We start from the raw sequence: 12,369 nt of genomic DNA, 5'->3' as shown, positions 1-12,369 counted from the left end.
AGTGTTAAGGGAGTGACTATTTCTTTGAAAATAAAACAGGAGGACAGAAGACATAGTTAAATGGCAAAAGAAAATGACATCTTTTTACGTATTTTCCTTAATGCTGTACATGTGCAATGTGAAGTGCACATTTGGGGGGGGAGAAGGAGTGAAAAGAACAGCGAGGGAAGAGGAGCAAAGAGGAGGGAAGGAGAAAATGAACATTCCTTTTTGGGAGTAACAAAGTAAATATGACTTGGAAATGCCTTCTTGGTAATTATAGCATGCAACTATTTTAATATGCTTCCAAGGTATCAAAGTAACAATCTCTTATCGGGTGACAAGAAATGAGAAAGAGGAGCATGTATTGTTAAGGATTTTAAAGTCATGCAAAATTGTACAATGTAATTAATATTTCATGCAGGCTTTGGTGTGGTTACACATTCATATTTATATACATGCCGCCATGTACAAATGAACACTATGCCACAATTTAAAAATAAAAATATAAGCCTAGCCAAATGATACTTTTCAACAGCAGCTCTTCAAATCAGATTAGAGAAGCACAGTGCATATCAAGTAACATCAGTATTATATTGTGCAGTTTTGATCATACACAACCATATTCATACCAAACAGTCTGATTATCCTCAGAAACCAACAATGCAGATTCTGTGTCATCAGGATAGAGGCATGCAGTAGTGATAAGATTATTGCTATCTGCAGAAGACTGTGGGTTACTGTTACTAGGGTTCTGATTATCAGAAAACTGTTCATTATCTTTCTTTGCAGCTTTATTCAAAATGGCAGAAGCCTGGTCAGTTACTCTGGCGATTGGCCTGGGAGGTAACCCACTTATGTTACTAACTAGTTCTGTATTCAGGGATAAAAATGGCTGAGATGGATTAGCCATAGTAAATGACTCTACGCTATCTTTAGCTGATATTCCAAATGCATCATTAGACATATTAATAATGGCAAAGGTTTCGTTTAGAAAATGTGACTTTTCTGTTCTTGAGTTTCTAGCCTGGGCATATAGCGACTTGGGCTTATCTGGAGCTGAATTGTTTTGTGCATGAGAACCCACAGCATGGGTTGGGCTGTGAGGTGCATGAGAGGACCACTGGAGTAAATGGTACTCACGAGATGCTGCAGTGATGTTGCTATCAGCAGTAGCTGGTGGAGAATCAACTGATATAGGTAGTCTACTGTCCTTGGTCAGAAAATCATGGATGCTTGTCCTTCGAGTAGTTCCTTCAGCAGTAGAGATCACACTGCTTGCACGAGGTAAAGTGGCATAAGGATTACTATCTTTTGATTGTCGTGACAGAGAAGTTTCTTTCACTAACTTTATCTTTCCTTGAGTGCCTAAGGTAGGTTTTCCTGGAGAGCTAATGAAGTAGGCATCTTCAGTCTTTCGAGGACTGGGTCTCATAAATTGTTCAGGCTTACTTGTCCGTCTATCATAGAAGTCTCCTGGGGTTTTTCCACTTACTGACCTGGCCAGACCACAGCTAACTGGTTTGTTTTTTCCCAAAAAGTCAGAAGAGACAGACAAACTTTTCATTACTTCATCTAAAAGATTCTCTTGACTTGAGGACTTTATCTGTTAAAAAAGATACCACAGCAGATTAGTGAATGCAGCCAAGCTTTTACTTTCCTGATATATTACACTGTGTGATATAAAATTGCTAGTATCTCTTTATAAACATGTCTTGATAGAAGCTCTATAGTTCAAAGAATTTTAACTTGTAGTGTCCATCTAAATGAATGTTACCATAGACAAAACTAACCTGTATTGAGGTAAGCTTGTTGCTTTCTTCCAAAAACTGTTGTAGAGTAACAACTTCACTTCCAGGAGAACCAGTTTTGATCTTGTGATGTGCTCGACTCTCTAACGTTTCAGGCATTTTGTGCTGGAGCATTGGACTTGATCTGGTCTGTCTTTTCAAGTACTGGATTGGACTGCTACCACTGCTGGACCAAGCTTCATGATCATGAAGCAGGCTAAATTCTCCACTGCTGTGGCTTTGTGGCCTGCTTTGGATATTAACTGCACCTGCTTTTGGAGTAAATGCTGTGTTAAGAGTTTGGTAACAGAAATGAGATTAAAACTATGTAAGTAATAACATTTGTGGACTGGATTCTTATGAATAGCTAAACTGACTTTCAAATTTCATTTAGATATGCTTACTAAACTGTGTTCATCTTTCAACAGTCTAACACTGTCTACCACAGTCTCTTTATTTTGTTAAATTGACAGACAGCAGTTCCACAAGGACAAATACTTGCTTTTACCACTACACCCAGAGCCAAACATATGATGCAGGCACTCATTACATTTGATGAGTAAGTGAATAAAAAAATAATACATTTTTTCATTTTTATTAAAAAAAATTTTTTTTTAATGCTTATTTATTTTTGAGAAAGAGCGCGAGCAGAGGAGGGGCAGAGAGAGTCACAGAGTCCAAAGCAGGCTCCAGGCTCCGGCCTGTCAGCACAAGCCCAACATGGGGCTCGAACCCACAAACCATGAAATCATGACCTGAGCTGAAGATGGATGCCCAACTGACCAAGCCACCCAGGTGCCCCAATAATACATTTTAAAAACTCAGTTCAAGTCACTGTAAAACACCTCACAAGTTAGAACAAAACAGGATGATATGATTTTTAAATTACATCAAAATGTTAAAACCAGAATAAAAATTCAGAGGTTAAAAATTCGAATTCCTTGCCTATGAAATCTTCATTCTTTACTTGAAGCTTCCTCATTCATCCTAAATGAATAACCTTAAATAAATTTTTTTTAATTGAAACAGCAGGCATATATAAAGGAAAATCAATGGAGATATGATATAGTTACTTGGCAAATTCCAGTAAAAATATAAAGTCAAATATGTTTTATTTTATTCTTTAATGTCTGAATCATCTGATTGTTCCTGCTTTACACTGTTGGTATGGTGGCTATGTAGTCTTAAAAAACTCAACTGAGGGGTACCTGGGTGACTCAGTTTAGCATCCAACTTTGGCTTGGGTCATGATCTTATGGTCTGTGGGTTCGAGTCCCGCCTCTGGCTCTGTGCTAACTGCTCAGAGCCTGGAGCCTGCAGCAGATTCTGTCTCTCCCTCTATCTCTCCCCCTCCCCAACTCATGCCCGTGCTCACTCTCTCTCTCAAAAATAAAAAAAATAAAAAAAAAAAAAAGGCTCAACTGAGGTTAAGCAACTGTATAGAATGCAAATTACTAGTTCTGGAAAAAAACCTCCCTAATGTTTATGTTATTCCTTGGATTCTAAATGACAGCAAACTGTATAGATATAATATCAAGATGGACAACACAACTAATAATACAAAGTAAAGTGGGTCACGAAAGAATTTGGCTCAAGTTATGTAACATTTTACAAAAAAAAGATTTCCTTGAATTTTCAAATCAGAAAAGAAATACTTCAGTTTTCAGACTGTATTCTTCTACTAGATATAAGATATATGATTATAAAAATGAAAAGATAATCCCTTCTTGAGATCATATTTTTCAGACCACTACAACAGAGTCATAGCATTAACGATAAAATTACAACTGAGACAAAATGATTTTATAATACAAAAAGCAGGGGCGCCTAGGTGGCTCAGTTGGTTAAAAGCATCCGACTTTGGCTCAGGTCATGATCTCATGGATGGAGCCTACTTCTCCGTCTCTGCTTCTCCCCCTCTCCCACCCATGCTCTCTCTCTCTCAAAAATATAAATAAACATTAAAAAATTTATAATACAAAAAGCAACAGAACACATGCACTCATTATAATGGGACAATTCTGGACTGTAGAGAAAACTTTAACCAACTTTTATAATCAATTAAACAATTCCAGAATCTGAGTAGGCAGTATACCTTTAAGGAAAAAAGTATTAGTCAAAGCCTCTAGACATTTACATAAAACCTCACCTTGGAATGCATATTAAAAAATTAATTAAAAAAATCTTGCATTCTTTATAGAAGCTATGTGCATCCATCTGGGTCTTGTTCTACACACACACATTTGTTTTCTTAAATTAAAAAAAATTATTTCCCCCTATTTCATGAATAAATAAAGCTGAAAGTATTTCTAAAGCACCTTCTATAGAGTTCAATGTACATGCATCATGAGAAAATTAAGGACAACCATTTTCATGACGAAGACAAAACATAAGAAAAGTAAGGACCTACAGATATTTTTGAAGTTAAAGATGCCATAAAAACATTTTATCTGTGAAGATGAAAAATGGAAACCAAAATAACTGCTCCTGTTTTTACATTTATATACATGGTATACAATGTATCACAATGCTAAGTATAAAATGTTCTAAGGAACTATGTTCCAAACATAGATGATTTGGATTTCATACTTTACACCCCAGAAACTTCATCGATCTTCTATTATAAAATCTGGAAATGGATGGACAATATTAGTAAATTTACCTACAGCGTACCTTTGACTTCATGGAGTGAAGCATTATTATTACTATTGCTAGTGGATGTTCTGCTACTATCAAGGCTGGCTGGTCTTGAAGCTAAATGAAAAAATCAGGAGACAGTGTGATAAACTTCCAGTTAATGACATTGAACTTTACATTCTGATCACAGAATGCTTTGAGGAAGCAATCATGCATACTTTCACAGGCTAAGCATGCCCACAGAATTGAATCTTACAGATTAGAGAAGAAAGGCATTTACAGATAGCTCAGTTAGACACTTTCGAATAAGACATTTCTGAAACACTGAGATTCAAAGAAAAGAAAAGAAAATATATATTTAGATTTGGAAATGTTTTCTAGATGGATACCAGAACTGTTTGAATAGGGTGACACGCAAAAAAAAAAAAAAAGTGCTAATGATTAGGTCACTTACAACAGATCAGAAAAGGAACCCTGCACACTGCAGAAATACCATGAACAGGAGGAACATGAGCATCTGCAGTTGATGTCCTGTATTCCTACCCGCACAAGGGAAAACAACTGCACAGTTAACACAACCCTACCCTGTTTCTTAAAATCTTGCTTACATATGAAATCCCCTGAACATGTTATCCATTTATTATTAATAATTTAGTTTGGCAAGATATGACTTTGCAGATCTCTCCAGAAACTTAACAATATGATATACTCAACACTGCAGAAAATGTGGTTTCAGAAGAGTTCATCCCTTTACCTAAGTATTTTTAAAACCAATAGTAAAATGTGTTTCTCATAACTTTAACCTTATAGCATAATGGCAACAAAATTACATTTAAGGGGCCCCTGGGTGGCTCAGTCGGTTAAGCATCCGACTTCGGCTCAGGTCATGATCTCGAGGTCCGTGAGTTCGAGCCCCACATCAGGCTCTGTGCTGACAGCTCAGAGCCTGTTGCAGATTCTGTGTCTCCCTCTCTCTCTGACCCTCCCCCGTTCATGCTGTCTCTCCCTGTCTCAAAAATAAATAAACGTTAAAAAAAAATTAAAAAAAAATTACATTTAAGCATTGTGCAGGTATATTTTATAAATGACCTTGACCAAAACAGAGACTACCTAGATGAAGCAACAACCTCCAAAGGGGCAAAAGGGAGTATTAGGTTTTGAAGAAATGGCAGAAGAAGCTATGAGATGCAGATTAGAGAACACATGCTTGCCGGCAACGCAACATTCACCAAATTGATGCAAAAGTCTTAGCATTCCCATTCTGTATGTAACATGTGCTCTCTAAATAAAGTTCGTATCTTACCATGAACTCTTGATCCCGTACTAGAATCATCACTAATACCTTGTGGACTTATGTCTTCAAAGGATGTAGTATCTACATAAAATAACAAAATGGATATAAAAATATTTTTAAACAAACAAAAAAAACCCTTATAAAATTTCCCTTATGCAGTTATGGATACTGTTTTTCAAGCACCTATAATACATCTTGATTTAACATATTTTATAGACTCAACCAGAAACTGGAACTAGGAATAAGAACAGAATGGCTGTGATGAAAGTTGACTCGCTTAGGGAAAACACCAGTAGCAGTGAAACAATCTCCCCAAGGACCCTGCAAAGCAAATCAAGAGCCTGGGCTGTTCTACGTGGTTCTCTCTGTTTAAAGTTTTAGTGTTTTTAGTTGTTTTTTTGTGTTTGTTTTTAAGCTCCTACCATCACTTTTTCCCTTTCTCACTTTTTACATGGTTTACTTTTCCTTTCCTTGTTAGTTCACAAGCTGTTTATTATGAAAGGCCTAGGAAAGATTTTAATTATTTGTAAGATGTTTTAAATTTTTGAAATGAAGTGAAATTGAAAATTCTCTCAAATTAAATCGATTGTTTTGATAATTATTTCAGGTTGTTGCTGTCAAAAAAGTACACATGGGAAAGTCAAATTAAAATTCCTGTTGCCAACAGTTACACCACAGTGCAAAGAGCAGACGGCCTATACCTTTATTATTAACCAACTGCTTGGATCTGAAGCCTGTAGAAGAGTTGACAGTTGAAAAGTTGATGGCTGTAGTAGAGAAGGCCATAGCTCCCAATTCTTTTCTCCTTTTACCCGTTGAAATATCATCAGGAACCTCCAAATTCTCAGTACTACCTGTCCACTGTCCTCCTGCTAGGACCATGGACTGCACCAGGTCATTCATGGCTGGGATGCAAATGAAAGCAAATGAATCAGCATGGTTAATGTATTTGCTTTTATTCCTATCTTGTATTACAAATGATCTGGTTTTTGTCTATGGATTAATGCAAGTGAACATCGAAAACTATAACCACAAGGTCATTCAAATTATGACATGCATTCAGCTGAATGAAATGAGTAGGCCAAAGGCTGATAAATTTCAGTCAATATTTTTATCCCACCTCCACCCCCTTTAAAGATAGGAAAAGGAATTTTACTCTGTACAACTGCCATGCTTTTGCGCAGTGATGTGCAAATATAATTAGAAGCCTTCATAATGTGGTTTTGTGATGACAGAAATGGAATGAATAAAGGTAAGATGGAGAGCAGTTCTTATACAGCATCATTATTGAAAATGACAAAGAGTCCTTGGTCAGAGCAGGTTACTGAAGAAATCATTCATTTTGTGAATCAAATAAGTATACCATTCAATAAAAACCTGAAAGAAATGATATCCAAAGTGACAGACATTTAATGTGATTATGTAATTACCCATTCTTCTTAAAAAAATAAAACTAGAGTATTAATATATAAAGAATGACAAACGTTTTCAAGGGTTACAGGCCATTTTATTTATTTATTTAATTTACTTCATTAAGAAAATAAAGTCCTAATGCTAAAAGGTTTTGTTATATTTTAAGTAAATTTCTTTGGGAAAAAAATTTCTATGGCATAGAAAATTAAAGTTTTTTTTTTCTGCCAACTTTTAGAAAGGACTGGAAATGTATATTACATGTATGACTAAACGTATGCATGTATATGTACCAGTGAATATACATATAATGCAAATTAAGTGCCAGTTTTGAAAAAAAAATATTCTTCCAGCTCCTTGAATTAGAGGAAGACTGCACTTTTGCAAAATAAAGACAGTTGGCACCGTCCAGAGAAAGGTTAGTGAAAAATTAGTAATGGAAGCCAGTGTGGTCATTTGAAAGAAGCTGAACTGTCATAAAGTCTTACACATGGAACGACGGTAGCAGGCCTTCATTTTGTCTTTATCCTTCGGTCTGTTCCTCAAAAAGGGCAGTCTTTTCAGTGCAACCACTTTAATGTCAGAGCATGAGGAAAAACAGAAACAGAAAAATGAAAGAAAAAAGGGAGAAGAACAGATGGCAGTTAAATGTTGAAATTAAGGACAGAAATGAATGTCTGAGTTTCAGCTATGTATGCTATACTAAAGCTATTACTCTTGTGCTGCTGAGTGATAATGAAATATGAAATATGTACTCTGATACTTTAAAATACTTGGAAAGCACTGAAGACAATGATGAGGAACATATACTTTGAAAGCTTGGGTTGGCTAAAGTCCTACAAATATAGGAACTGTTTAGAATTACTGAAGGAATATTTTTCCTAGTTAAGTTGTAAAGGTGTACCTTTAAAATCAGGGCTATTGGTGGGCCACAGTATACATGATGAAAATACACAGGGCTTTTCAATCCTCGGTCTTTACTTTTTAAATTATAAGACTTTATTTTGGAAAAAAATTACTTAGGAAGATGCACATTCTACAAGAATATTCTAGTAATATCTGTCAACAAAAACTAGGGTGCCCCATCGATGTTTAAAACTTAATCTAAAGAAACTTTAAAAACTTTCATTATTTTCGTAAACCATAACAAAGAAAGTAGGGAATTATTTTTTGGGATAAACTGAATTCTGGTGCATTATTTAGCAGCACCATGAAAATATATATTCTGAGCAAAGTCTTTCAAAAGATGACATGAGCAATTATATTCATTTCATTTTGCAAAAGGTTGGTGAGGGAAAACAGAAAAACTAGCACTAAGTTCTATTAAGTCTAAAGGAAAAGGAGGCACCCTAATGCAAGAAAAAAAATGACAGAAAATATGTATTTATAACATTTTTAGGTATTTTGAAGGGCTTTTTTGGTGAGTTTATTTAAAAAATCAAAGGTAGCACTGTGCAGAAAAGTTCTGTAAGTGAAAATTAGGGTTGTAACTATAGTAGGTGTCATTAGCATAGACATCCAATGTTCACTAGAGTCACTAACATTCTTCAATTATATTTTAATAAGATTTGAAAACAAAAAATTGTTACACCTTTTCAGAACTACAATTTAGGAGTCAGGGCAATGATGTGAATAAAGACCTAGCCTTACAAGGCCTTAATAATGATGATCCTTCTCAGGGTTTGTCGTCATCTTGTAAATAATCAAAGTTCTTCCAACAAACTGACAAGTGTCATCCATTAAGGAGAATGCAATGGACATACAGTTTTTTTTAACTTAGTTAACAATCATGATTCATTTAAGCTTTTAATTTGACCTATTTCTTTTCTATCTTGGTAAACACAGCTGTTTTTAATGATTTAAAAAAGAAATGAACTGAAAACAATGTAAAAATGGACACTTAGCTAAAACAAAGCTGAATGGTTGCAACATGCACATGTTGTCTTATTTAGATACTGCTGTTTCAACTGTTTTCCAAAGACTGCTTTACTGACAGACACTCTTCCAAAAACAGACAGGATAAAAGGAGTTTTAAATTTGCCAATGGTGGAATGTGATCCTTCTTGTGTCAACTAGTTTGTAGATATACAATGTTCTTTTTCCAACATACTAAAATTAAGGGAACATTAACATTGCTGGGTTTTGTGTTTATTTAAAAAATTCTAAAACTGAACAAATGCAAGAAAGGACAGTATTACTGCCTTCTGATCCTTATTCTGGATGTTTCAATTCTGGATCCAATTCTGGATCCTTATTCTGGATGCAGGAATGTCAGATTTATATTTAAAACAGGCAAGAAGACCTCAAAGAAAGACTGTCATGCCTTTCTTGTGTACATTATCCTATCTGAATGGAAACATCTTTTCTTAGGGCACCTGGCCTGCCTCAGTCCGTAGAGCAGGCAACTCCTAATCTCAGGGTTATGAATTCAAGCCCCATGTTGGGCATAGAGCTTACTTAAAAAAAAAAAAAAAAAATCAATCCTTTATGAAATATCTTTCTTTAATTGGAAAAAAATATTAGACCTATTTCCATTTCTCATTTAATAAGATGTCAGATAGTTTATATCTAAAGGTAGCAGTTAAAACTGAATTATCTGGCATCTTTTTAAGGTAAACCTGATGATCTCTCCATAAGAATGCTCAGAGATTTCATGTAGATTTGGCTGATAAGACTAGATTAAAAACAAAACAAAACAAAACAAAAACACCACCACCCAGGTTATGATAATCTTATGTGGGATTTAATAACAAGAATTTAACAACCTTCTTGAGACTAACACACACACACATATGTATGTATGCATGAATACTTATGGATTCTAGTTTTTAGGGTGGTATAAGTTGTATTCTGAAATATACCTTATAATACCTAATCTATACCCTAAAATACTGTCTTTTCAGAGATAATTCCTCTCAGGACAAAACACTATAGTTTTTTGAGTGTTTTGAGAGTTGTAATAAAGAGAGACTATCCCTGGGGGAAGAAGAAGCAGTTTTTGCCTATTTACTTCAGAAGAATGGCAGTGAGATTATATATATAAATATACCTACATTTAATATAGATATACATATACACACACACACATAAATATATATTTTTTAATTTAGTGACTCTGGTGATAGTATGAGTGGATTCAAAGTTGTCTTGTTTACATATTCTCTAAGAACATTGTTAGGAGTCAGCCTGTTGGACACCTTCAAAGGGCCTAGCACTGAAAAGACGTTCTTTTATTCTTTTCTCTTTCTCTCAAAATATACTTCTTTAGGTTCTTACTTTGTTCTTAGTTAAGCACACTAGTAATAAAATAAAAAGATCATAAATTGTATAGGGCATGTTATGATGTAATACTTCTGTATCTGTAATTTAAAAATTATGTTTATATACCAGTTTATAAATTTTATACACAAACTTATATCTCCACATCTATTTTAATTGATCCTTAATTAACCAAGCAATTGCTCAATTTTTATAACCTTCAATTACCTCTAAATCACTGAATAACATTCTCTTCAAATTCATATCTAGTTTTCTTTGCTTCTCCCCAATGTAGCTTCACTCCAATTCGACACCAAAGTATGTGAATAGAACCCCATTATAAAATGTCTTATTATAAAATGTCTTATTATTCTATTTCATTACAAATAAGCTCATAAATGATGAGCTCAAGATGAGCTCAAAAATATTTCTCACTTGCTCTTCAAAATCACCCTGTATAGTATGACACAAAGGTGAAAGGCGTGCCCATATAAATAGAACTAACAAGTGGCAGAGATATTCTGGCTCTTATTTCAATGTTCTTTCAACACTTGTTTTACCTTCCTGGCTAAATGATGGTAATTCTGCGTTTGGTGTATCTCTAAACACATAATATATAAAATCATGTGGTTATGCAGTATTGCAGTATTTAGTGAATTTTATAATCATATAGAGTTAAAAAAGAAATGCATTCATCAGACTAATACCCCAAAGGGCTATGGAAGTTACAAGTTAAAGAAATCTTTTTGAAAGGATTCTAAAGCAATACTAGAGATCACAAATGTTTAAAGAGTTTAAGCACTCACTGCTGCTTTTCTTGGTCCCCAAAGTTTGGCCATCTTCTAAAGAATTTGAGCCTACTGAAGAACTATCTTGACTATCTTGATGGGGGAGTTGAAGAAATCCTTCACTGGAGTCTGAGCGGGTAGGTGTTAATGTAAGAGATTTCTGACGTTCCCGATTAATATCTTTCTTAGATTTTATCAATTTTCTCATTTTTAGAGTAATCCAGTTGCCTCTCCTAATAGAATAATTTAAAAAGCTCTTATGAGTCTAAAATTCAACATATAAATTCTTCACAAAATTAGAAGTCTTAACTTTTTTTTTCCAAAATAACAATGAGTAAAACTTGGTTAACAGTACCTTCTAGGGGGAGATGGGTCATAAAATTTGTATTGATCCATTATTTTCTCTTCTAATTTCTCCTTTTGTCGTCTTAATTCATTTAATTTATCGCTATAAATATAAAAACTGCATTTTAGGACATGCACCATTATTTTGTACAGTTATGAATATTATTTTGTGACTAGAATCTAATTTCTCTCCAAAACATAAACAAATACAGATGCCATAGTTGACAACTAAGAATTTATTAGGTATTCACAACGGGATTTTTTCCAAGTTTCTCCTTTTCTTTATATTTTCAAACTTACTTAATAAAAGGATATAGAATTCAATTCTTTAATACAACTTACTTGTTTGAAGAAAAATTTCCTTATTACATTCTCATCCTGACAAAGGAATTCTCTCAACATCTTTTAACAGCTATCAAGCAACACCATATCAATAGTGACTATTCTCCTATTCTTGAATCTTTAGTATCTCACATCACTGTTGGTGATTTAATATAATTTATGTAAGTAAAAACCTTTTCAATGGTTTGCTTACAACTGTAGATATGATAAGTGATATTGTAATCACATCTTCATGAAAACAGACTTTTTTCCTTATGGCAGAATTAATTAGGCTTAATTTATGTCTAAAGAACTATTTTCTGCCTCTAGCAATACATGAATTACACTAGTTTCACCACATCTTAGTGTCATTTATGTTCTTGGTAGTATATATTATATAGGGAAACATCAAAGACCAAAGTAAAATGATCTTTCTAAAAAAAGTGTGATGCCACAGTGATGCTGTTTACTCAAAAATATTTAGTGATAATTTACAATAAGGAAGACACAGAGACCATATAAGGATGAATAACAAGTAGCTCAACTC

At 34.2% G+C, this 12,369-nt stretch overlaps 1 protein-coding gene across 8 annotated transcripts in view; it reads right to left on the bottom strand.

The window, feature by feature from the left end:
- CCDC88A (coiled-coil and HOOK domain protein 88A) overlaps positions 1–12,369 on the bottom strand; it is a 138,883-nt gene that overhangs the window by 6,014 nt on the left and 120,500 nt on the right. For 3 of the 8 annotated variants that reach the window (XM_078444485.2, XM_078444486.2, XM_078444488.2), the window contains 8 exons: positions 11,512–11,604; positions 11,175–11,389; positions 7,599–7,682; positions 6,402–6,605; positions 5,710–5,781; positions 4,443–4,523; positions 1,773–2,041; positions 1,123–1,585 (listed from right to left, as the gene is read on the bottom strand). In XM_078444485.2, coding sequence (XP_078300611.1) covers positions 1,123–1,585; positions 1,773–2,041; positions 4,443–4,523; positions 5,710–5,781; positions 6,402–6,605; positions 7,599–7,682; positions 11,175–11,389; positions 11,512–11,604 — 1,481 coding nt within the window. Of the gene's footprint in view, positions 1–1,122; positions 1,586–1,772; positions 2,042–4,442; positions 4,524–5,709; positions 5,782–6,401; positions 6,606–6,631; positions 7,078–7,598; positions 7,683–11,174; positions 11,390–11,511; positions 11,605–12,369 lie in introns of those variants that run through there. The other 5 variants (XM_078444489.2, XM_078444490.2, XM_078444487.2 and 2 more) reach the window with 4 other exon arrangements.

The sequence above is a fragment of the Panthera onca genome, chromosome A3 (assembly GCF_046562875.1).
Source record: "Panthera onca isolate mPanOnc1 chromosome A3, mPanOnc1 haplotype 2, whole genome shotgun sequence".
Lineage (NCBI taxonomy): Eukaryota > Metazoa > Chordata > Mammalia > Carnivora > Felidae > Panthera > Panthera onca.
This window is presented reverse-complemented; position numbering and strand designations above follow the sequence as displayed.